Source organism: Pantherophis guttatus, chromosome 16 (genome assembly GCF_059756535.1).
Source record: "Pantherophis guttatus breed Tessera chromosome 16, ASM5975653v1, whole genome shotgun sequence".
Taxonomy (NCBI): domain Eukaryota; kingdom Metazoa; phylum Chordata; class Lepidosauria; order Squamata; family Colubridae; genus Pantherophis; species Pantherophis guttatus.
Window position 1 is genome coordinate 1,011,682 of NC_142078.1, and position 24,386 is coordinate 1,036,067.

General features: G+C 45.1%; 1 protein-coding gene across 1 annotated transcript in view; it reads left to right on the forward strand.

The window, feature by feature from the left end:
- The window catches only part of COL5A1 (collagen type V alpha 1 chain), a 222,335-nt gene that overhangs the window by 59,855 nt on the left and 138,094 nt on the right, over positions 1 to 24,386 (forward strand). The window contains exons 5-6 of the mRNA XM_034427172.3: positions 20,821 to 20,952; positions 23,112 to 23,270. Of these exons, the coding sequence (XP_034283063.2) occupies positions 20,821 to 20,952; positions 23,112 to 23,270 (291 nt within the window). The remainder of the gene's footprint in view (positions 1 to 20,820; positions 20,953 to 23,111; positions 23,271 to 24,386) is intronic.

Consider the following 24,386-nt stretch of genomic DNA (forward strand, 5'->3'; position numbering starts at 1 on the left):
CAGTGGTGGCTGGAGGGAGAAGGGAAAATGCTGACAAGGAAGGAAGGAGGGAAGGAAGTTGTTGTTGCTGCTGTTGAAAAGAAGAGCAATCAAAGTAGGATTTGATGGGAGACCACCTGGCAATCTCATAGCTGGGAGGTTAAAAAAGAAACCCCACCCCCAAATCCAACAGGAGGCAAATGCAACCCACTCGGGCCACTTCTTTGTTACCGCCAAGAAAACAAGACAGATGTGTCCTTAGGACCATCACAAGTCAGGCTCAACTCAGGGGGGACCGTAATTATCTTAACAGATCAAGTCACAAAATCACAGTCGGGTCTTACTCTGATTGTGCACTAAAAGTCACAATGGGGAGATTGAGAAAGGGGGAGAACCAGCTTGTTCCATTCTCGAATGGAAAACACAGCCAGCTCCGATTCCCAGTTTCATACATTCCCCTTAGCCAAAACAAACCATATTAAAATTATTACACTTGTTTTGAAATTCTTCCACTGTGAGTCACGTATCAGCTGAAAGTCCATGCACTGCAGTGGGTTGGTGTGGAGGGAAGAGAAAGAGCAGGAACTGCCCAGCTGCCAGAAAAAAAAAACTTCACACGTTTACATGAGGCATTCTTGAAATTTGTTGAATTAGGGAAGTAAAACTTTTGGACCTTGGCAAAGTTAGATAATTCCAAATATCTCTTTCTGTGCATTGGCTGATGAAGTATAAGAGATACTGTTTCCTTGCCCCTTTGGGAAAGTAATCTGTATACTCCAAACCAAAGGAAAGCAGAAAAAGGATTCGCCATTATCAGTGCTCTTCCTTCCCATCAGACGTCAATGAATTTAGCTTGATGGTGCCCTTTTAAGCAGCAGTATTGAACTAGAAATAATGTCAAAGGCAATCGGGGTTCCTTTCGTTCATGATGAATCACTGTCCCTAGCTGCCCCCCCCCAGCCTTTCTGAAGAACAATGTTTTCCAATGGGGCACGCAATGGGGAGGACCAACATTATCCCCCATCTATCTGAGTGGCAGTCTGCCCCAATGAGTGAAATTGCAAAGCAGTTTGCAGAAGAAAGACAGAAGCAACAACTCCAGGGCCAAAGGCACACAGGAGAAAAGAGAGGGGCATAATACAAGGAGGGATGAGCTCAAATGTACTGGAGATGTGTCCCTAAGGGCCACTATAGAGAAGGCCTATTGTGCCTATTCTATACCTGTGCATTTGATTTTTCATGCCAAGGGCAAGGACCTTGCTTTTCTCACCACTGAGCTGCATGTTATTAGATGCCCAGTGTCCAAGTCTGTCAAGATTCTTCTGAATCTTAAGTTTATCTTCCAAAGTGTTAGCAATTTCCCCTAGCTAGGTGTCATCTGTACATTTGTTGAGTTCCTCTTCTATCCCCTTGTCCAAATCATTGATGAAGATTTTGAAGTGTACTGGGACTAAGACAGAACTTGAGGTGCCCCATTGCATGCTTCCCTCCAAGTAGACGTAGTTCCATTGAGGATATGCTGGGGGTGTGGTTGGTTAGTAAATTGTGAAGCCATCTGATGGTGGTTCTGTATCTCCCGCATTGTTCTATTTTACCAAGAAGTAGATTTTGTTCTACATTGTCAAATGCAAGTATCTTTCTAGAGACTGCCCTGTTGCAGAATTGTTCCAATATTCACCATATTTTTCCTTGAGGCCAAAAATCTGCAAAATGGTACGAAGATCAGTCCTTTCCTTTCCCAGCCCTGAACTTCTATCGACATTAGGCGTTTGAGGAGTAGGTGGTACGTTGTGTCCTTCTAACGTAACACTTCACACTATACGTTAATAACTAGAGAAGGGTTCTTTCTCCTTTTTTTGAATTTGTAACATTGCAAAGCTTGGAAAACTTGAGTTGCTCTAATAAGGCCATTTAGTTGCTTGGTTTGGAACTAGAAAGAAAAGTGAATCTGAGACTGAGATGCCTCCACTGGGGACATCAAGCGTTCCTGCTGTAGAAGGAAACCTAACATTGCCCAGACTGGGAAAATAAATGCCTCTTGAGTGGGGAGGCTGCAGGGCTGTAGCCTAAATCTGTGCAGCTCTTGGCAGGCAGAGCCCTCCAGCTTGGCTGATGGGAGGTACTCAGCATCCCTCCTGGCTGATGGGGCTCTCCAAGAGGTGCCCACCCCGCATCTGGGATGCTGAGCATGGCCAACTCGCCTTGGGCCGGCTTGCTGCAGGAGAAGAGTTACACTAATATCAAAGAAATGGTGGAATAGAATCATTAAATAAAAGGATGCAGAAGGAGGGACAAAATGAAATGTGAATGACAAAAATTAACATAGTTTTAAAAATTATTTTAAATACTTAAGTGGAATTGTTGAATTGTCCCACAGCGAGTTGGCCATGGCAAGTTGTCCCATTCAACACAGTTGAATGCAGCAAAGTTTCATCCCTGGAAGCTTTCAAGAAGAGACTGGGCTGCCCTCTGTCAGAAATGGTGTAGGTAGGGTCTCCTGCTTGGGTGGGGGATTGGACTAGATGACCTCAAGATCCCTTCCGACTCTGGTAATCTGTTAAACTGCTTATCTAGTAGATAAGACATATTGTGCGCAATCATTTGTAAACTATGATAGCTTCAGCTTCCTGCTCCCTTGGCAGCCCTCCCCTCTGAAAATGGGCAGGAAGAGCTGCAGGGGGTGGGGGAGGAAGAAGGGGGGGCAGCATGTTGTGTGACAAGCAGATTCCACCTGGAACAGATTAGCATCCAAGCTTGTGGCATTTTTGGTACTCCTCCCTTTTTGCTAAGAAGCCCCAAGTCTGTGCTTTTCCTTTAGTTACCGCTGTCATAGAGTGGTTGGGTTCATGGGGCATGGTAATCCCCCACTTGGCAACCTTATTGTTGCTGTTTGCAGGCCAGGCCAAAGCTATGGTCACGGTTGGCTTCCAGTAAACAAGTTGAAGAACAAAGTCCCTGGACACATTTCAAGCTTTTCCAAAGCACCTGAAGGCCAGAGATGGAACAATGGATGGAAACTGAACAAGGAGAGATTCAACCTGGAAATAAGGAGAAACTTTCTGACAGGGAGAGCAAGCAACCCATGGAACTGAAGTTGTGGGAGCTTCATCACTGGAGGCTTTCAAGAGGAGACTGGACTGCCATCTGTCAGAAATGGTGCAGGATCTCCTTTTTGGATGGGGGGTTGATTAGATGATCTCCAAGGTCCCTTCCAACTCTGGTATTCTATATTCAATCAAACAGAAGTTGCCTTTGGAAGTTGTGGGAGCTTCATCACTGGAAGCTTTCGAGAAGAGACTGGACTGCCATCTGTCAGAATTGGTGTAGGGGCTCCTGCTTGGGTGGGAGGTTGGACTAGATGACCTCCAAGGTCCCTTCCAACCCTGTTAATCTGTATCTGTATCAAACTAGAAAGGCAGCTTAAAGGCAGTTTAAAGAAAGAGGCACCGGTGGACTTCCAAGGGGCAAGTGCTGAAACTGCTCTGCTGCTTCTCCCACTTCTTCTCGTGATGCCTGTGTGTGTGTGTGTGTGGAGGGGGGGTCCTGAAAAGGGATTTGTGGTCCCCCAGAAGCTTCCTTGGTAGAGTTTGGCCAAGATGGTGATCTTTGAAGCTCAACATGGATTGAAAAATGGGCTTCAAAGTAATTTACCTGTGGCTGAAACGCTCTTCTAGGAGGAAGGCATCTGTGCCCTCCTTTCCAGCTCTCCATCCTGGGATGGTAGCCAAAGAACACATGATTTATTCCATTCCCAACATTTCCCCCCAAGACTTTGAGGATTCTCTCCCCCTTTACTGTTGTGATTTTCATGTTTGCCAGCCAGGCCTTTTTTTAAGAAAAGAATTTCCCCCCACCTCCCTTTCTCTCTCCATCTTCTTGAGAGAATGGCTGGAAACCCAGCAGGTTTTACACCATGGAAATGAGCAAAGGGAGAAAAAGAGGAAAACAAATAAGGAACAGACTGGAGAGGGAGGTACAGCAGAAGGAGGACAATTTGGAGTGAGAGAAGAAAAATAAAAACTGTTTTCCAAACCAAAACCAAAGCACTTTTGCAGGCTGGAAAATGTTAGAATTGTCTGTACATTTTGGATTCTGTTTCCCCAGCTTTTGAATTTCTCGTGTTCTGGACCTGCCTTGGCTTGGCTTGACTCACTCTGTGGTGGGGATGGAGGGGCTACATTAACCCCCCCCCCCACAAGCCAGTCTGGAAGAGTTACTCGGTTCTTGTTTCTTAAAAAAAGCAGAAACTCTTTCCCAGAGAACTCCAGCAGAGGCCTGGTCTCTCTGAACTGCACACAAGACCCCAATTTTCTACCTCCCCTCCAGGGCAAGGACAGATGTACCTCCATGCCCCACCCCCATCCCATCATGGCGCAAGGCAGGGACTGTTGATCAGATCAAATTCCGAGTGGATTCAGCGCTTAATTCCAGCAATGGCGAGATAAATAAAACCCACCTCAACTATGATTGTTTCATCAATACCTGGTTGGCCATGGGTAGGCGTGTTGTTCTCTCAGAGAACACAAACTCTTTGGGTTCTGGGTAAGGCATCAGCCATAACCTCAGGACAGGGATGGAGACAGGCCCATTGTTAACCAAGAATCTCTGGTGGCCTTTTAGGACCATTGCCCCAGACATGAATCAAATCAAATCGAACAGAACAGAGCAGAACAGAAGAGAACAGAACAGATTTTCCTATGCTACTAGGCTCGAAATTCTCTGTTTGGATAACTTAGAACTGCGTCGCTTGCGGTCAGACCTAGGTATTGCATACAAAATTATACTGTACATAGTAATGTTTTACCTGTAAATAACTTTTTTTAATTTTAATCTCAATAATATGCGTGCTAACCACCGCTTTAAACTCAGTGTAAATCGTACTAAACATGACTGTAAAAAATATGATTTCTGTAATAGAGTTGTCAAAGTCTGGAATGCCCTACCTGATTCAGTTGCCTCAGCTACAGATTTTCACAGTTTCAGTCACAAATTGACTTCCGCGGACCTTACATCATATTTAAGTGGTCAGTAGAGGGGGCGACATGCATAAGTGCACTAATGTGCCTATTGTCCCTGTCATTATATTTTTATTCTTTTATTCTTGTTCTCGTTTTTGTTTGACAAATTTTAATAAATAAATAAATAAAACTGGATTGGGCCTTGGAGGACTTTTAGTCCACCCCCTACTCAAGCAAGAGAACCTATACCATTTCACACAAGTGGCTATCCAGTCTCTTCTTAAAAGCCTCCAGTGATGAAGCACCCACAACTTCTGGTGGCAATCTGTTCCACTGGTTAATTGTCCTCACTGTTAGGAAGTTTCTCCTTAAATCCAGGTTGCTTCTCTCCTTGATCAGTTTCCAGCCATTATTTTTTGTCCTGCTCTCTGGTGCTTTGGAGAATAAGTTGACCCCCTCTTCTTTCTGGCAGCCCCTCAAATACTGTCACCCCACATTCTTCTTTTCTTTAGACTAGCCAGACCCAAAAACTAAGTGAACATGAGACAGTGTTTGTGAAAGTGGGTCATAAGGACCAGGTTGCCAAGCAGGCTTCGATAGAGTCCTTTATTGCTCCATTAAGTCCACAACGAATGGCCCTACAATGACCAGCAAGTCTCCACCCCAAACTCCCCTGAAGGCAGCCCCCCACAATCCCACAAACAAAACCCAATAATTCCCAGAGCCAAATCACTAAGGCAGAGAGGAAGTCCAAAAACTAGGTTCAAGTCCACATGGCAAAGTCTGTAAGTCGTACACAAGATTCAAGGTTCACAGGGCAAGAGTCCACAGGCAGAAACCCTATTCAGAGCAGCGTTTTTCCAAGGCTGGAGAAGTGCAGGTCAAAGCAAAACAATTGTTCCCGACAAAGACACCCTCTCCTGGCCTCTGCTTAAAGTAACCCAAGCCAAGTGTTCCTTTTGAGGAGGAGCAGGGCAACCTTCTTCTGAGCAACCTCACAGACCTCCTTTGAGCTTGCCTCCGCTCTACTCTCCGTGGCCTTGGGTCAAGTGGGAGAAGCAGTTGTTCCTCATCTGAGGGGATCTGCTGCCTATCAACACCACTGCCTGTCAGCAGCTGATCCTCCCTCATGTTTGTGAGGGCAGCAACTCCCCATCTGGTCGACCACTTTCCCCAATGTCTGAGGGCCTGGGACAGCATTGTCCTCAGCCCTTGGACTCTCTAAACAATCCAGGGGACACGTGTCATCCCCCTCGGATGGTCCTGGTTCCAACTCCTCCTCTTCCTCCGAACTGGGATCTGATGGGACCATGACAGGCCAGCTGGGTTGTTGCTTGTCCATCTTCTACAGAGTAGTACATGTGCCCGACCTATTTCATGGCTGAATTGGCAATGGAATTCTCTAGTTTTATGGTCTGGGGCAGTGGTGGGTTGCTAGCGGTGGCAACGGGAGGCTCTGCCCATCCGCCAGGATGTCATCAAAAACTCTCTGCGCATGTGCAGAAGCACGTGCACCCGTGCACTCCCAATAGCGAACCGGTAACAAAGAAAAGTGAAACCCATTACTGGTCTGGGGGATCTCGGTCTGCCATTTTTGAGGTGGCTTGGATGGACCTGATCCAATTTATTGGGAGCCCAACTTACAGTGGAGGTCACACATTAGATGTGGTTTTTGTTTTGGGGCAGTGGTGTTGTGAACTGGTGTTGGGGATGTTACCATTAGTCCACTGCCATGGAAAAACAAGTTCTCTCGGCCTAGGAGTTCTGTGGGGCGACACCTGTGCAGGGAGGTGTAACTTATCCAATAAGAGCTTGGGGTCTGGATGGGCAGACAGAGCAGCATTTGGCTTTGGCTCCCTGGATCTAAAGAGGTGTCATCTTTGGTTCTTGATGAGGTAGCACTTCCCCAGGCAGAACTGATCTGCAATCTGGAGATTCTCTTGGACTTGCAGTTCCTGCCTGAGAAGCGGGTGGCAGCTAAGGCAGGGATGGGGGGCTTTACACAGATCATGTCAATGTTCCAACTGACAAACCCCATCAAAGCAAGCACCTTCGAGACTTCCAAGAGTCTGAATGCAAAGCTTTATTGAGTACATCATTTCAGCACTGATGAAAGCAAAACCAGCTGTAATTATTTCCCGCGCTAACTCCCATTGTTACAATATGGATTTCCCCCACTCCCTAACAGTATACAGGTCCCATTGTCCAATTGAATGTCATTATTTTGTTATGAGAAAAGTCTCTAGTCTTGGCAGACACCTGCCGATGTGTCCTTGGCTCTTACGGCTCTTCTGCTTGAAGTCTGAAGCCTGCATTCCATCTTATCCTTCCCTCCCCCCTGCTTCTTTGGCAAGTTGAAAAGTGATAATGTTTGTAATGGTATAAGCACGCTTTTATCTTGAAAAATTCATCTTGTGCATCAATTGCTTCCATTCCTGGACTAATAGGATGGCCCCCGACCTCCGCACTTTCCATGCCGACCTGAAGACATGGCTTTTTCAGCAAATTCCCTGATCTGCCGCGAGATTTTAATTGTCTGGGGATTTTAAATTGGCTTGTTTTAGCACTATTTTATTGTTATGTTGTTTCTATTCTGTGAGTCGCCCCGAATCCTACGGGAGAAGGGCGGCATATAAATTTGATAAAATTAATTAATTAATTAAATAAATAAATAGGCCTTGCCTTCTGAAATTCTTCTTAGAAACTTACAGGATGGAAACTGAAGTGAAAATGTTAAAAGAAGATGCCCTCTTTGGTTGTAGTATAACCCAGGGCAGGAGGGCTTAATGGTCCCAGGAAGCTTTCGCCATTCTTGAAGCTGTTGCGAGATTCCCCCTCAGAGGACAACTTTTCCTCGTTCAGTTGCTTAGTCACTTGTGAGTCCTTGTGACGCAACGGACATCAGTTCTCCAGGACTGTCTCTCCATCATTGAAGTTCTCATAAGCTCCTACTTTGTGTTGCCAGAGATCGGACTTCTCTGCTTGTCTTCTGTCAGCCTCTTTTTCCGTTGTCTTTGATTGTCCCAAGCTTTGAGTCCTCCTGAATGGCTCTTCCCTTTGCATGATGTGTTCCAAACATCCAAAGTTTAGCTTGGATATTCACGCTTCCAATCTGGCATCCCGATTTCTTTTGTTCAGCCTTTCTGAGGATCCAAAATATTTAGCAGTAATCCAGTTTGGTGTAGTGGTTAAGGCATCAAGTTAGAAACTGGGAAGTCCTGAATTCTAGTCCCATCTTTGACACAAAGGTACCTGGTTTTAGACAAAGACGCCTTGAATCTCACCCATAGGAAGCAGGCAATGGAAAACTTCTTGAAAACCTTGGCAAGAAAAATGGAGGGATTTGTTGAGGCAGTTGCCTGACCAGAAGACACACAAATACGAGAAGGAGAAGGAGAAGAAGGGAAGGGAAGGGAAGGGAAGGGAAGGGAAGGGAAGGGAAGGAAGGAAGGAAGGAAGGAAGGAAGGAAGGAAGGAAGGAAGGAGAGAATCAGCTTTAGTAAGTTCTACCCCTATTAACTGTTTATGTAACATCATGACAGATGTACAAAAGAGAGAGAGTCAGAGAGTTTGTGTCACATTGGCATGCTTATTATTAATGATTGGAATATATTAGGAACGTCCGTTAAGACACTGTCACAGCTGGTGCTGTACTCCAAATTCCATGTTATTTTCAGGAAATAAGAAACAACAACACTTAAGCCATTATGTGCCAGACACTGATCCATAAGCTAAGTAAGAATTGGCTTTTGATAAGACATCATACCCTTCTCTTCAACTGAGGTGGCGAACCCTAAAGCTAAATTAAACATGTTATGGGAATGCCACTATCAGTTGTTTAAGGTAACTGGGAGGAATCCGGTCCATGGCGCTTAGACCAAGAGCTGTAGACCCTCAAGGCAAAGGGATAGACCTTGAAGGTGATGGGCAAGATCTAATCCTTTTTATGCTGCAGATTGGCTGGAGAACTCTCTGCAAGAGATTTTGGCCTGAACATCAAACCTTTGGTTCCAATGTCCACAGGGACTCTATGGGGCTCTGCAAAATCTTGTGGTTCCTGGCCACAGTAGCAGACTGGGAATGAGTTGCTCTGGGCTTAGAAGATGAGCAGGGCTGGTCCGAGGAGACCTGATCCCCCTTGCTTGCTCACTGTGGGGAGCCACAAAACAAAAATGGCCTTAGGAGATCATAGGGGGATTCCAAGCCTGATCCAGATTTATGCCAACGAAGAAGCCAATTTAGCTGATCTTGAAAAAAGCAATGCAGGCTCCCATCTGCTAATACTCAAGTGGGAGACCACCAGGGGATAATACTAGGTCCGTAGGCTGTTTGAGCATCCCATGCTCTGTGGAGCTGCCAAAAAGAAATGCCCAGTCCTGTGTCTGAAGTCACAGAATCCGAGCACAGCTAGAGGAGATGTCACTTCTGTGGCAAGAAAAAAAAATACAAATACCTTTATTTCTACTTGAAATAAAACCACTTCTGGACTTTGTACTTGAGGTGGGGGAAAAAAAAGAAACGTTGATTTTGGATTTTACCCTATGTAAACGAGAAAGAAGGTAGTACCACTTTTGCTAGTGTTCATAGATGGGTCTGCTCCGTTGGGTTTCCAAATAAATCCGCTTTTAAAAAAAAGATGTGCAAAAAGGTTAACTTTCAATGTATATTAATCTATTTGAATTTTACTGTGTATTGATGTAGTTACTCTGAAGCCCATTTGCAAAAGTGGAACCATTTATTTGTGAGCCAAGAACTGTGGTGGACTCTGCCCAACCCTGCAGACTCATCTAGGACTAGATGAGGGACTAGACTAGACTCATCTAGGAGATGAGATGAGGGGCAGCTCCGTTTGTTTTGGACTTCATGGGAACCACATTGCTTAGATGTCCCTCTTCTGGATTCTTTTCAAAAACGATATTTATTTGTTAAGCAAAAGATGATGGCTGGGAAATTAAGTGTGAAGTGTGAAGAGAGTGAGGGGAGGTTCTGCTCCTCTGTGCTTGAGGACTATCTCAGGGCTTGTGAGTTGACTCTATTATGGACAGTTTAAACAGCCATGATTGACTTGGCTGGGAATTATAGTTGAGCTCAGCTGAAGGACATCTTTACTCTCACTCTTAGACTGATCATGGTCCAGCCATCAATGGAGAGTGGACTGTTCTCATTTGTCTCCAGAGGACCTGGTGCCAGACAGTTTCATGCTGAACAGACACATTTTTCTCCCTTTTCGACCCAAAGAATTGAGTAAAAAACGAGCATGTTAAAATACAAGTTGATAAAGTCAGCAAGGCATTTGACAAAGGAGACCACAGCCTACTTCTTGGTAAGGTAGAAAAATGTGGGATACACAGCATCACCACCAGATGGATTTGTAACTGGCTGACCAACCACACTCAACGTGTAGTCCTCAATGGAACTGCAGCTACACGGAGGGAAGTAAGCAGTGGGGTACCAAGGTTCTGCCTCAGGCCCAGGACTCTTCAATATCCTCATAAATGATTTAGATCAGGGGATAGAAGGGGAACTCATGAGTGGTGCGGTGGCCTAGAGGTGGAGCTCTCGCCTCACAATCAGGAGGCTGTGAGTTCAATCCTAGGTAGAAGCAGATATTTCTCTCTCTGGGCACGTTGAGAATATATCTGCTGAATATAACTCTGCATTGGTGACAGGAAGGGCATCCGGCCAGTAACACTCTGCTAGCTCCATTCGGTTACCCAGACTCCACCCCGCAAGGGATTATGGGGTCATTAAAAGAAGATGATGATGACAAAAGGGGAACTCATCAAATCTGCAGATGACACCAAGCTGGGGGGAATAGCCAACACTTTAAAACAACCTTTTTTGGTTCTATGGACTGGTGGTGGTGGTGGTGGTAGTGACTTCAGCAGTTTCGACCTTTGGAGGGGGAACCCAAATTCTGCCACCGAAATCCTGTGAATGCGCAAATGAAACAACCTAATCCCACACATGTGTAAATGAGGCTTCGCACACTTGCCCGCAGCTTCGGCAGCTCAGTTCCCAATGGGCCACGGCCCAGGGGTTGGGAACCCCTGCTTTAAAAGATAGGGTTGAGAATCAAAACGATCTTGATAGACTTGGAATCTGAGCCTTATCCAAAAATGCAATTGAGGGGTGAGAAAAGTAAGGTTTTTACACTTAGGCACAGGTATACTATAGGTTATACCTGGCTCAACAGCAGTAATTCCAAGAGGGATCTAGGAGTCCTAGTAAGCCACCAATTAACTATGGGCAGGATTGCTGCAGCTACCAAAAAAGCCAGTGCAGTCCTAGGCTGCATCAACAAAGGGATAGTATTAAGATCAGGTGAAGTGTTTACCGCTTTATACTGCCATGATAAGATCACAGTTGGAGCGTGGTGCCCAGTTCTGGTCAATTTAACACAAAATAGATGTTGAGATCCTAGAAGGAGTGCAGAGTGCAGAAGAAGAAATAAGAAAGATGATCAGGGGACTGGAGGTTAAAACATACGATGAATAGTTGCAGGAACTGGACATGTTCTGGTCTACCAAAGAACAGAGAAGGAAGGATTGACCTTTCTACCAATGCACCAGAGGGCAAGATAAGAAGTAACAGATGGAAGATTATCAAAGAGAGACCCAACCTGGAACTGAGAACTTTCCTACAATGAGGACAATTGTGGAACAGGTTGCCTTCAGAAGTTGTTCTGGAGGTTTTAAGAAGAGACTGGACAGCCATTTGTCTAAAATGGTATAGAATCTCCTGCTTGAGCAGGGGGTTGGACTAGAAGGCCTCCAAGGCCCCTTTCAGCTCTGTTATTCTATTTTGTACTGTTCGTATTCTTATCAAAAACTTAAAAATATTGTTCTCTGACCAGAAGCGTTTCCCTTCCCATTAAATGTGGATTAGATTTCTAGAAATTCTACATGAAATTTAGCAGTAGAAGGTATAAATGTTTGATCCCTTCCTGCAAAGGTTATTTGTTTTACAGAAGAAGCGAAGGTTGGAAGCTCTTCCTGGCTGATCTGTTCTATCAATAGTCCAAGGTGGGCAAAGAACCAGCATCTGGGAAACTGATTGCCTCTCTCCTTTAGGGCAAAGAAAAAGTCAACACTCACACCCTCCACAAAGCTGAGGAACTAAATGTGGGTCATCCAGTTAAGTCCTGGTTATCTGGCAGGGTTGATGAGTGAACTATGTTTAGAAAAGAAACGTGGCTGCCATCCCTCCTTCCTTCCTTCCTATCTCATCCACTTAAGCAACCACTCATGGCTGCTTCCTTATGCTAGTGACGCTAAGGGAGATACCAGTTCTGATGAAGATCAACATAAGCATTCTTGTACTAATGAGGGTTGTGGGAAGCAATTTTAACTCAACAGAAAAGTATCCTTGAATTTACCCTTTTAATTTTATTCTCTCCCCCACCCCCAATGTATTTAGAGGAGTTAAAAAAAGCCAGTCAGCTCACATTACAGCGAGGGCCAGGCTGAGAAATGTTCCTGTATTTCCAATTCTCATTTAGTTTGACCGAGGGATTTGCTTTCAAAAATATCTTCCTAGGAGAAGAGAATGTCAATGGGACATGATGTCCTTCTTTAGCCACGAGGCAGCCGTGCGTGTGAATGTAAGGGTTGACAGTGAGGGAGGAGGTCGAGTGAGAAGACTGAATGCCATGTTCTTCATGGCATCCTCCTCTTTCTAGTCATCTACAGCCGCTCTTGCTTCCAGTCGCTTTGCTCAGGTCCTAAGACTTGGTGGGGAATTCTTTGTAACCCAGGTGGGACTAGGAAAAGGACCTGGCCAACCATCGCCACCAGATGGATTCGTAACTGGCTGACCAACTGCACTTAACGTACAGTCCTCAATGGAACTGTATCTACATGGAGGGAGGTATGCAGTGGGGTACCCCAAGCCTCTGCCTTAGGCCCAGTACTCTTCAACATCTAAATCAATGATTTAGACAAGGGGATAGAAGGGGAACTCATCAGATTTGCAGACAATACCAAGCTAGCAGGAATAGCCAACACTCCGGAAAATAGACTCAAGATACAGACTTGAACATTGGGCCCTATCTAAAAATATGAAATTCAAGGGTGAAAAAAGTAAGGTTCTACATTTATGCAAGAAAAACAAAATGCACAGGTACCATATATGTGGCACCTTGCTCAATAGTAGTAGCTGTGAGAGGGATCTTGGAGTCCTAGTGGACAACCATTTAAATAGGAGCCAGCCGTGTGCAGCAGCTGCCAAAAAAAAGCCAACACAGTTCTGGGTTGCATCAACAGAGGGAGAGAATCAAGATCACATGAAGTGTTAATACCACTTTATAATGCCATGGTAAGGCCATACTTGGAATCCTGCATCCAGTTTTGATCACCACAATATAAAAAAATGTTAAGGCTCTAGAAAGAGTGCAGAGAAGAGTAACAACCGGCCGGAGGCTAAAACTTATAAAGAATGGATGCAGGAATTGGGAAGGTCTGGTTTAATGAAAAGAAAGACTAGGGGTGACATGATAGCAGCCTTCCAATATCTAAGAGGCTGCCACAAAGAAGGGGGGGGTTCAACCTATTCTCCAAAGCCCCTGAAGGCAGGAAAAGAAGCAATACGTGGAAATTAATCAAGCAACCTAGAATTAAGGAGAAATTTTCTGACAGAACAATTAATCAGTGGAACAACTTGTCTCCAGAAGTTGTAAATGTTCCAACACTGGAAGTTTTAAAGAAGATATTGGACAACCATTTGTCTGAAATGGTACAGGGTTTCCTGCCTGAACAGGGGATTGGAGTATTTATTTATTTATTTTATTTTATTTGTATACTTCTCCAACAGGACTCAGGGCGGTGAACAGCCAAGATAAAACATAACATATAAAATTTAAAAAACAGTTTAAAAGACATTAAATAATTTCAGCCCTCAATTTAAAACAACCCAGTTAAAACCAATTTCAAATTAAAACTGAAAGGATGGGATCAAGCCAGATGAAATAGATGTGTTTTCAGGGCCCGACGAAAAGTCCGGAGGTCTGGTATCATGCGTATCTCAGGGGGTAGGTCATTCCAGAGGGCAGGTGCCGCCACAGAGAAGGCTCTCCCCCTGGGGGTCAGCAGCCGACATTGTCTGGCCGACGGCACACTGAGGAGGCCCTCTCTGTGCGAGCAAACTGGCCGGTGGGAGGCTATTGGTGGCAGAAGGCGGTCTCGTAGATACCCCGGCCCTAAGCCATGGAGCTCTTTAAAGGTGGTCACTAACACCTTGAAGTGCACCCGGAAGACCACCGGAAGCCAGTGCAGCTCGCGCAGGAGAGGTGTCACATGGGAGCGCCCCGTCTCTCCCATAATCCCCTGTGCGGCCGCATTCTGGACCAACTGGAGCCTCTGGGTGCACCCCAAGGGGAGCCCCATGTAGAGAGCATTGCAGCAGTCCAGGCGGGAAATGACGAGTGCCTGAGTGACCGTGTGTAGGGTGTCCCGATCCAGAAAGGGACGCAACTGGCGTATCAGGCGGACCTGATAAAAAGCCCCACTGGCCACGGCCGTCATATGCTCTTCTAAAGACAGCCGTGTATCCAGGAGGACGCCCAAGTTGCGAGCCCTCTCCGTGGGGGCCAGTGAGTATACCATGTCCATAGCATTTCACTGGTCCATTAATTTAGTTGCTTTGTCAAAGAATGAAACAAGATTTGTTTGATAAACAAAGCCATGTTTTTTGGGTTTTGATAAACCCATATTGGCTTCTGGTTATAACTATGCTTGCTTCTAGGTGTTTGTAGCTCTATTGTTGGATTATGTTTTCCAGGATCTTTCCAGGTATTGATATCAGGCTGATTGGTCTGTAGTTTCTTGGATCTGATCCCCCCCCCGCCCCATTTTTGAAGATGGAAACCACGTCAAACTCTTTCCCAGTCCTCTGGTAGCTCCCCAGTGCTCCAGGATCTTTGAAAGTTGTGGTTCAAAGGTTCCAAGATCACATCCGCCAGCTCCTTTCGGAACTCTGGGATATAATCATCCATCTGGTTCTGGTGATTTGAAGGTGGACAGGTGTTTTCTTACCATTTTGTTGCCTATTTTAATTTGTATTCCTTTTATGGTTCTGTTTTTAGTAGGTTGGGCTATTTTTTTCCTTTTGCGTGATGACAGATTCAAAGAATGAATTAAGTAGTTCTGCTTTCTGCCTGCTGCCTGTCACTTCCTTGCCTTCTTCTCCCATTAGCGGTCTGATTATTTCATTGACTTTTTTCTTTTTTTTTACATTCAGGCTATATGCTGGTATTCTGCCTAAGTTATGTGTCCCTCTTTCCATTTTTATACTTAACTTTTTTGTCTTTCAGATTATCAGAGTTTTTGTGCAACCATCAGGTTTCTTCTTGAATTTCTTTTTTCTTTTTCAGTAGTATTCAGCTGGACTGGGCTTTTATAATTGTATTTTTCAGTTTCCCAATCTTCTTGAATTTAAGATTTTCATGCATGGAATCCTTCTCAAGCTTAAACTAAATTTGTTGAATTCAACTCTTTTAAAGTCTTAAGACACTGGTTTTGATTATATCCTATTGCTTTTGTTTGCATTATATTGAATTCCATTATGACATGATCACTCTCCCGCAAAGTTCCTCACACTCCCAGGCCCTCTATCGTTTCTTCTATGTTAGTAAGGATTAAGTCCAGTAGAGCAGTCCCTCTAGTACCTTCCTCTACCTTTTGGATAAGAAAATTGTCAGCTAGGTTAGTCAGGAACCTGTTCAATCTCCCACTTGATCTCCAAATTGATGTCAGGGTAGTTAAAGTCCCCCATTACTATTGTTGAGTGCTTCCTACATCCCTTAGTTAACTAATTAGCAAAAAGTTCATCTATTTCTTCTGCTTGCTTAGGTGGCCTGTAATATACACCTATGGCAATATTATTCTTTTTTCCCCTTTTATATTAACCCATATGAATCCTAGAAGGCTTTCATCCTTGGCTTTATGCATTTCTATAAACATCTCTTACACATAATACAACTCCACTTCCTCTTTTGTTAGGTCTGTTTCTTTTGAACAGTTTATATCCTTCCATCAGTACATTTCACTCGTGGGTTTCATCCCACCAAGTTTTGGTAATGGCAACTATATCGTGCTTGCTCTCATGTACTAGTCCTTCAAGTTCACCCTGTTCATTCCTCAAACTTAGAGCATTAGTGTAGTCGGTATGCTTCCTACATCTCCTACTTTGTCTCTGAGGTTTTCTTCCTTTCCATGACTCCCCACCTCGTTTGATTGATTATCTTGAGGTTTATGCTTGGGATTAGGTCCTAAATATCCTAAAGATTGGTTACCTTCCCCCCTTTGTTTTAGTTTAAAGCCTTTCGAATAAGCTGAGCCAGTCATTTTCCAACTTCCCTCTTCCCAGTTCTTATAAAGTGCAGCCCAACCCTTGCCAGGGGATGTAGGTAGTGCAGACTGTGGTCTAGGAATCTGACGTTCTCGTGACAGCACCAACCTTTAAGCCAATGGTTCATTTCTAAAATGCTTTCTTCGCTCATTGAATGTTGACCTTTTTTTGGAAGTACAGATGAAAACAGCACTTGTGCTTCTAACTCCTTAACTTTCTTGCCAAGCTACTCATAGTCTCTAGCACTGGCCCAGGAAATGGTGCTTCCCGGGGGACGCTGTTGTGCATTCTCTAATTTTGTAATCACAGTTCAGCCAACTTGGGGGGAAATCAGGCAACTGCCTTTGTTTTGTTTTGAAATATTTGGCATACACTTAAAGGAAGAGAAATTACTTATTTCGGCATGTGGTCAAAAGCCTCTTTGCCTGTATAGGGTGGGATGTTGTGATGGGAACAAACTTCTAATATTAGTTGGTTCAGCAAGAACCCCCCCAAATGTACTAAGGATGATCTCTTCTTTTCTCAATGCCTGGAGAAAGAAAGAAAGAAAAAAAGAAAGAAAGAGAAAGAGAGAGAGAGAGAGAGAAAGAGAAAGAAAGAGAGAGAGAAAGAAAGAGAAAGAGAGAAAGAGAAAGAGAGAGAGAAAGAGAAAGAGAGAAAGAGAGAAAAAGAGAAAGAGAAAAAGAGAAAGTGAAAGAGAGAGGGGGGAGAGAGAGAGAGAGAGAGAGAAAGAGAAAGAGAGAGAGGCTTTATCATTAATGGCCTTATGATGAGTTGAAGTAACTGTGCAAGAGGAGAAGTTTGGCCAACCTGTGGTTTTAACAGGTGATGATATAAGACAAGAGGGACACTCTCTCAGTCAAATTCTCCTGTATTATGACCTCCCTATAGAAGCCTTTATTAGGGTCTTGGTAGTAGATTCTGTATACAAATGAAATCCATCCTGGTGAGTTTCCTTTGTTTGTTTGCACAATTGATCTGGCCACCCATCTCACAGCAGTGACTCTGAGCAGCATACAAGTTAAAACCAACAATTAGAGCAACAGTCCAAATAATAACGGTCTGAGGTCGCCAAAAACAAATTCCAACTTACAATGCAAACAACATCAGCTGGCAGAGCTCTCTCCCTGCCTCCCAGCCCACATGCCTGGGAGGGGCAGCCAAGTTTTTCTTGCCTTGCAAAGGCCAAGGGGGCCATCTGGATCTCCAGCCTGGTCACACAGGCAGCAGGAAGAGGATGAAGTCACAACGCACGAAAGGAGAGTGAATGAGCCGAGAGGAAAGGAAGTTACGGTTATTTGGAGTTAAGATCCTGAAAGAGAGAGAGAGGCAAAAGCTTTAGAGAACAACACACAAAGCAGACTCACAGGGAGAATTTGCAAGAACAGCAAATCATGGAGATTTGGTCATGTAGTCAAACCCCCTGCCCAAGCAGGAGACCCTACACCATTTCTGACAGATGGCAGCCCAGTCTCTTCTTGAAAGTGATGAAGCTCCCACAACTTCTGAAGGCAACTTCTGTTCCACTGGTGGATTCCCACTGTCAGGAAATTCCTCCTTATTTCCAGGTTGAATCTCTCCTTGTTCAGTTTCCATCCATTGTTCCTTGTCTGGCCTTCGGGTGCTTTGGAAAATAGCTTGACCTCCTCCTCTCAGTGGCAGCCCCTTAAGTATTGGAAGGCTGCTATCCTGTCTCCCCTGGTCCTTCTCTTCACTAGACTAGCTGTGCCCAGTTCCTGCAACCGTTCATCGCATGTTTTAGCCTCCGGTCCCCTCATCATCCCGGTTGCTCTTCTCTGCACTCTTTCCAGAGTCGCAACCTCTTTTTTATAGATGAATGGAGTAGAGTAGACACACAAGGAATTTGTCTCTGGTGCAGAAGCTCCCCATGTACATGCAGAGCAACAGAATAATACAGGTAGTCCTCAATTTACAACAGTTCATTTAGTGATCGTTCAAAGTTACAACGGCACTGAAAAAGTGCCGTTATGACAGTTTTCACACTTATGACCGTTGCAGCATCCCCATGGCCATATGATCAAAATTCAGACGCTTGGTAGCTGACTCGTATTTATGATGGTCACAGTCTCCTGGGGTCACGTGACGACCTTTTGTGACCTTCTGACAAGTAAAGTCAATGGGGAAGCCAGATTCACTTAACAACCACGCTACTAACTTAACAACTGCACTGAGACCCTGTACCATTTCAAACAAGTGGCTGTCCAGTCACTTCTTAAAAGCCTCCAGTGATGAAGCTCCCATAACTTCTTGTGGCAAGCTGTTCCACTGGTTAATTGTCTTTAATGTTAGGAAGTGGCTCCTTAATTCCAGGTTGCTTATCTCCTTGATTAGTTTCCATCCATTGTTTCTTGTCTTGCCTTCTCATTCTTTGGAAAATAATTTGACCCCCTCTTCTTTGTGGCAGCCCCTCAAATACTGGAATACTGCTATCATGTCACCCTTCCTTTCTCTAGACTGGCCAAACCCAAATCCTGCAGCCATTCTTCATATGGTTTAGTCTCCAGGCCTTTAATCATCTCCGTTGTTCTTGTTTTCACCCTGTTTGTTCCCTTAACTTTGAGTATTTGTATATAGGCATTTGAGTCCTTTACGGATCTTGGGTATGTTTCTTATATCTCCTACTTTGTATCTGGGTTTTCCACCCTTTCCATCACTCTCTACTTCACTGTGTTTTCTTCTTCTTCTTCTTCTTCTTCTTCTTCTTCTTCTTCTTCTTCTTCTTCTTCTTCTTCTTCTTCTTCTTCTTTCTCTTTACTCTTAGCCTCCTTATATGATTGGTTATCTAGTGGTTTTTGCTTGGAATTAGGTTCTAAAGGTCTTGGAGATTGGCCCCCGTCCCCCCTCAATTGTAATTTAAAGCCCTTTTGATGAGACAGTTGTTTTCTGAATATATTCCTTCCAGTTCTTGTGAGGTGCAGTCCATCCCTTGCTAGTAGCCCTTAATGTAAGTAATGCAGACCATGGTCTAGGAAGCCGAAGTTCTGTTGACGAAACCAGTTTTTAATCCAGTGGTTCGTTTCTAAAATCCTTTGCTCCCTCATTGGATGTTGTCCTTTTGTCAGAAGTATAAATGAAAACACCACTTGTACTCCTAATTCTTTAACTTTCTTTCCTAGCTGTTCATAATCTCTTGTTATTGTTTTCAGATTCATTGTTGTGTCATTGGTCCCCATGTGTTAGGAGAAGAAAGGGGTAGTAATCCATGGGGTTGATTATTTTAGTAAGGTATTCAGCTACATCTTTGATTTTTGCTCCAGGGTTATATACCTCCCTAGATTGACTGCCTATAGTTTCTGTTCCCCTAAGAATTGAATCTCCTATCAGCAATATTTGCCTTTTTTTCCCTAGTGAAGTCTGGGATACTTTTCTTCCTGTTGCAGGAATGCTGGGCTGTGTCTCCTTTTTAGAAACTATAGATGAATGCTCTGTATATTTTCTTCCAGGGGGAGGCTAGGAAAGGGATTGTTCAGTTCCAGAGGGGCTTCACTGGAATGGTCTAAGGGTCTACAGTAGGGGCTGTATACCCTTTTGGTTGTTATTTTCTTCTAAAAGTGACATGTTTCCATCAGTTTTCCTTTTTAGGTTCATATATAGGGTTATTTTTTTCAGAAGCTGTTTCCTGCGGTGTTCAATTTGAGTGTATCGGTTTCTTCTTTTTGTTCATATATGGGGTCATTTTTTAAAAGAAGCTGTTTGCTCTGTATTGTGTTTAATTTTGGTGTAGTCTTCTTGTTTAGGTTGGGATTTCTCGCTTTGTTCATTGAGTTTCAGAGTAGCTAGAGTTGTTTCTAGACCCTTTACTTTTTCTTCTAGTAATTCATAGGAATTCCATTTAATACAAATGTGGTTTGGGTCTCCTGTGGGTATAAACTCAAACATATGTCATATTTTGCAAGTCACTATCATATCAGTCTCTATGTCCTGATTTTTGTTTGTTTCTTTAAAAATTATAAATTACTAAAGTAAAGTGGCAATTGAAAAGAAGGGTAGGGGGTTGCACGTGTGTGTGTAAGGTAGAGAGGAATGCCAGTGGTCATTTAGGACTCCAGTTTTTCATAGCAATAGCACTTAGACTTATATACAGCTTCACGGTGCTTTCCAGCCCTCTCTAAGCGGTTTACAGAGTCAGCCTTTTGCCCCCAACAATCTGGGTCCTCCTTTTACCCACCTCGGAAGGATGGAAGGCTGAGTCGACCTTGAGCCTAGTGAGATTTGAACTGCCAAATTGCAGGCAGCCAGCAGTCAGCAGAAGTAGCCTGCAGTACTGCACTCTGACCACTGCGCCACCAAGGCTCAGAGAGACAGAGAATTGGAACAGGCAGCAGAGATTGCCCAGCATGGTAGGCGTTTTGTGGGTGCTCACTCGACATTTCCTGAAATTCCAGATGCGTGGGAATTCTGGTTTCTTCTCATTCAAAACATTCAGAAAAATGGTGGGATGGGTTCCTCTTTTAAGGGGCGGGGGCTCTGAGATCAGGTGGGGCTCCTGTCATTGTGGTCTGCCTTTTCCCTGCAGGGTGACATCCAGCAACTGCTCATCGTCTCAGACCATCAAGCCGCCTACGATTACTGTGAACACTACAGCCCAGACTGTGACACAGCCGTGCCGGACGTGCCTCACTCTCAGGATCCAAACCCTGACGAATACGTGAGTGGGGAAGGGGCTGGGGGCCGGAGCGGCAGCCAGAGGGGTCTCTCCCAGTCACCCACAGGCACAGGCTGAGTTGGGCAGAGCAGAGTTAGGAAGGGAGGCTGGAGCCAGAAGACACACAGCGGAGGTACGCAGAGAGCACCCTAGTGTATATCTGGTGGTGAAAAACACACACACACACACACACACACACACACACTAACAAACAGAAAGAGTGTGAGAAAGGGAGACAGAAAAGGGTGAGTTTCTATTGTGGTGTTTAACGCAACCCTGTTTAAATAGGCATGGATTGTGTCCCATAAAGAGATTTTTTTAAAAAAATTATTATTTTTTAAAGAATACCAATGATCATAACATTATGAACCATGAATACAGCAATAACTGAAAACAACAACAACCATGCAAAATGTTGTCTAAGCTGACTGTTCTGCCCCAGCTCCGGATTCCCGAGGATATTGACAGACACCAACGGTCCTTATCAAACTTATTAAGTAGCAAGAATAAACCAAAGTCCGGCAAAGGTTGGCAACCAGCCCAGAAAACAAAATACGATAAGACTTTTCCAAAAATGCTCTGATGATAATTACAAGTTGTTTCCAGCAAGAAACTTACTAACCACGTGTGACTTAAATAGGCTAAGGGAGTGGCCAATTATCCTCAAGCCTTACTCTCGAGGAGACCTCCTCCTCCTGAGTAGCCACTCCTGCCTTTTGGCAGCCCTGCGTGCTCGAGCATTGAGAAGAGGCTCCTCCACTTCACTCTCTTCACTTGAAGGAGCCTCTGGAGGTTCTGAAGGCCCTGGCTGAGTCTCGGCCTTTGGCACCACATCCTCTTCAGCCTCCTCGCTGTCCGATGCGAACGCCGGCTGCGCAGGCTGCTGGTGCGACACCACACCAGCCTCCTCGTCATTGGGATCAGCCACGATCCACACAGGCCGCTGGCAGGCCACAACACTGACCTTCCAAAATACACCTACACCCATCTATAAAAAAAAAACAAAAAAACCAGAAGCCCTGGAGTGGTGAGACATTCACAGATACGTGAGTGGATGAAATGCCCAGTGGAAGCAACTGCTTGCTTGGTCCTTTTAGTCGTCTTGATATATGTAAGACAGCATGGTCAGTGTCCGGGTGTAACAGGGAAGCAGCCTCATGCAAGCCGATCCAGCATCTCTTAGGACTTCTGTGGAGAAGTTCAGTTGCGAACTCCCTTAGAAAGCCTACACAGTGATCCTGCCTGTAACCCTAATCCTAACCCCAACCCCGACCCAAACCCCAACCCTAACCCTACACCAGGGGTCAGCAACCTGCGGCTCCAGAGCCGCATGTGGCTCTTTGGGCCCTCTGCTGTGGCTCCCTGTCAGGTGATCCCACCACTGGCTGGCCCCGCCCTTTGCCCTCCGCCCCAGTCACTCCTCGCCTGGCCTCAGAAGGTAAGGGCGACGGTGGGGGATGGAGAAGCGGCCAGGGAAGAGACAGGGAGATACAGAGAGAGGGGGAGAGAGAGAGGGAGGGAGAGAGAGATGTCAAAAGGATTTTGTGGTTCCCTGGGTTTTTTAACAATTGGTTCTCTGCCCTAATGACCGGCTGGGTAGGCATGGCTGGAGGGTGTGTGTCATGTGACTGGTGGAAGTGAGTGACATTGAGTTGGCCACGCCCACCCAGGTTTTGTGGCTCCCGGTGTTTTCTTTTCTGTGGGAAATAGGTCCAAATGGCTCTTTGAGTATTTAAGGTTGCAGACCCCTGCCCTACACAGTGGTCCTGACTGTAACCCTAACCCTGACCCTGAACCCAACCCCAACCCCAACCCTCCCTTAGAAAGCCTACACAGTGATCCTGACTGTAACCCTAAGCCTTGACCCCAATCTACCATCTGTCAGAAATGGTGTAGGGTCTCCTGCTTGGGCAGTGGGGGGTGCACTAGATGACCTCCAAGGTCCCTTCCAATTCTGTTAATCTGAAATATGCTTATCGTTGGAGTTGGGCTCAGGCCAGAAGCACTTGCTAGGCCTGTCCCTTGTGGGTGTAGCCTTTTCCCCTTTAACTGCAGCCAAGCCGGTGGCCTTCCTTCTCCACCTCCTGTGAGTGAATTCCACAGTTTCATGGTGTCCTGTAATGATGCCTGTCGCCGTTTCAATCACTTTCCTTGCTTCACAGTACCCAGATGGGAACGAGAACATGGAAGTGGAAGGAGAAACGTACTATTACGAATACCCCTACTATGAGGATCTCGACGAGACAGGCAAAGCCACCCCGACCACCGCCCAACCTGTGGAAACCAAGGAAGTAGCCACGGAAGTGATTGACACCATCGAGGTAAAGGACAGTGAGAGGGTGGGACTGTCTGCCAGAGAGAGGTGGACCAGTGGGTCTCTGTGGGTCCGGTGGAAGGGAAGGTGCCGTGGAGCCCCTAACACAGGTTGCGCCCCCTAGGGGTGCGAAACGATATTCCAGGGGTGCAAAAAGTTGGGTTTAGCAGTTTCAAAATTATAACGTATATACAGTAGTGGCCAAAATTGTGGAAACCTTTTGGGAAAAGTGTATTTTTGAGGTTTGATGGCTAATAACACCACTTTTTTTTGGAGTAGTACCATAAAATTATATATCAATGGAAAGATAATGTAATCAAAAATGTAACTACTGTATGCATATATTTATTTATTTATTTAAGGGGTGTGAAAACATATCAGAGCGTTTCTAGGGGCGCCGGGTATAGAAATGGTTGGGAGCCCCTGCTCTAACAAATTGGAGGAGAAAACAGGAAAAGATTCCTGAGTCCACAGAAGGAAGGAAGCCCGAGAAAGAGACTCAACGTAATTCTGTCTTTCATTATGCTAGGCATAGGTTGAGCTGCAAATGGTTCTCCAGGCTTTCTAGGTTCCGTGGCATCCGGGCCTTTCCCAAAGTCCAGAGTTCTCCTGTTTTCCGGATTTACTTGCCTCAGAGGGCCTGATGGAAAGGCGAGCCCAGGGCCGGCCCAGGAGCAAGCGAGGTGCTCTGATCTGTCCAGGAACAGCCCCCAGTTGGATTGGCAAATGGATCATCTCTATTTACTTCCATTTTCCTGATTTGTGTGGATTTTATTCTACAAACCTAGGGAGGATGGCTGTTGAATAACTTCATTTAAAAGTCTTTCTTCACAGTAGCTCAAGATACCATAGTTGCCTTGGAAAAGAAGAAACCATATTTGATATTGTTTTGGACGAAGGGAGCTGCAGCTCACAAAAGCTGACGGCTTTTAATAAAACCTGTTCATTGGAACAGGTGCTGCAGACTCCTTAATTTTTGGTTTCTGCGGATTAACATGGCTCTCCCTTTGGCCTCAGAACACAGATAGATGTCTGGTCAAGAGGCAAGCTTTGTCCTCCGAGTCCAATCTTCCATCTCCTAGGAGGGATGGTTTGAGTTAAGGAGGAAGCCAAGAAAGAAGGA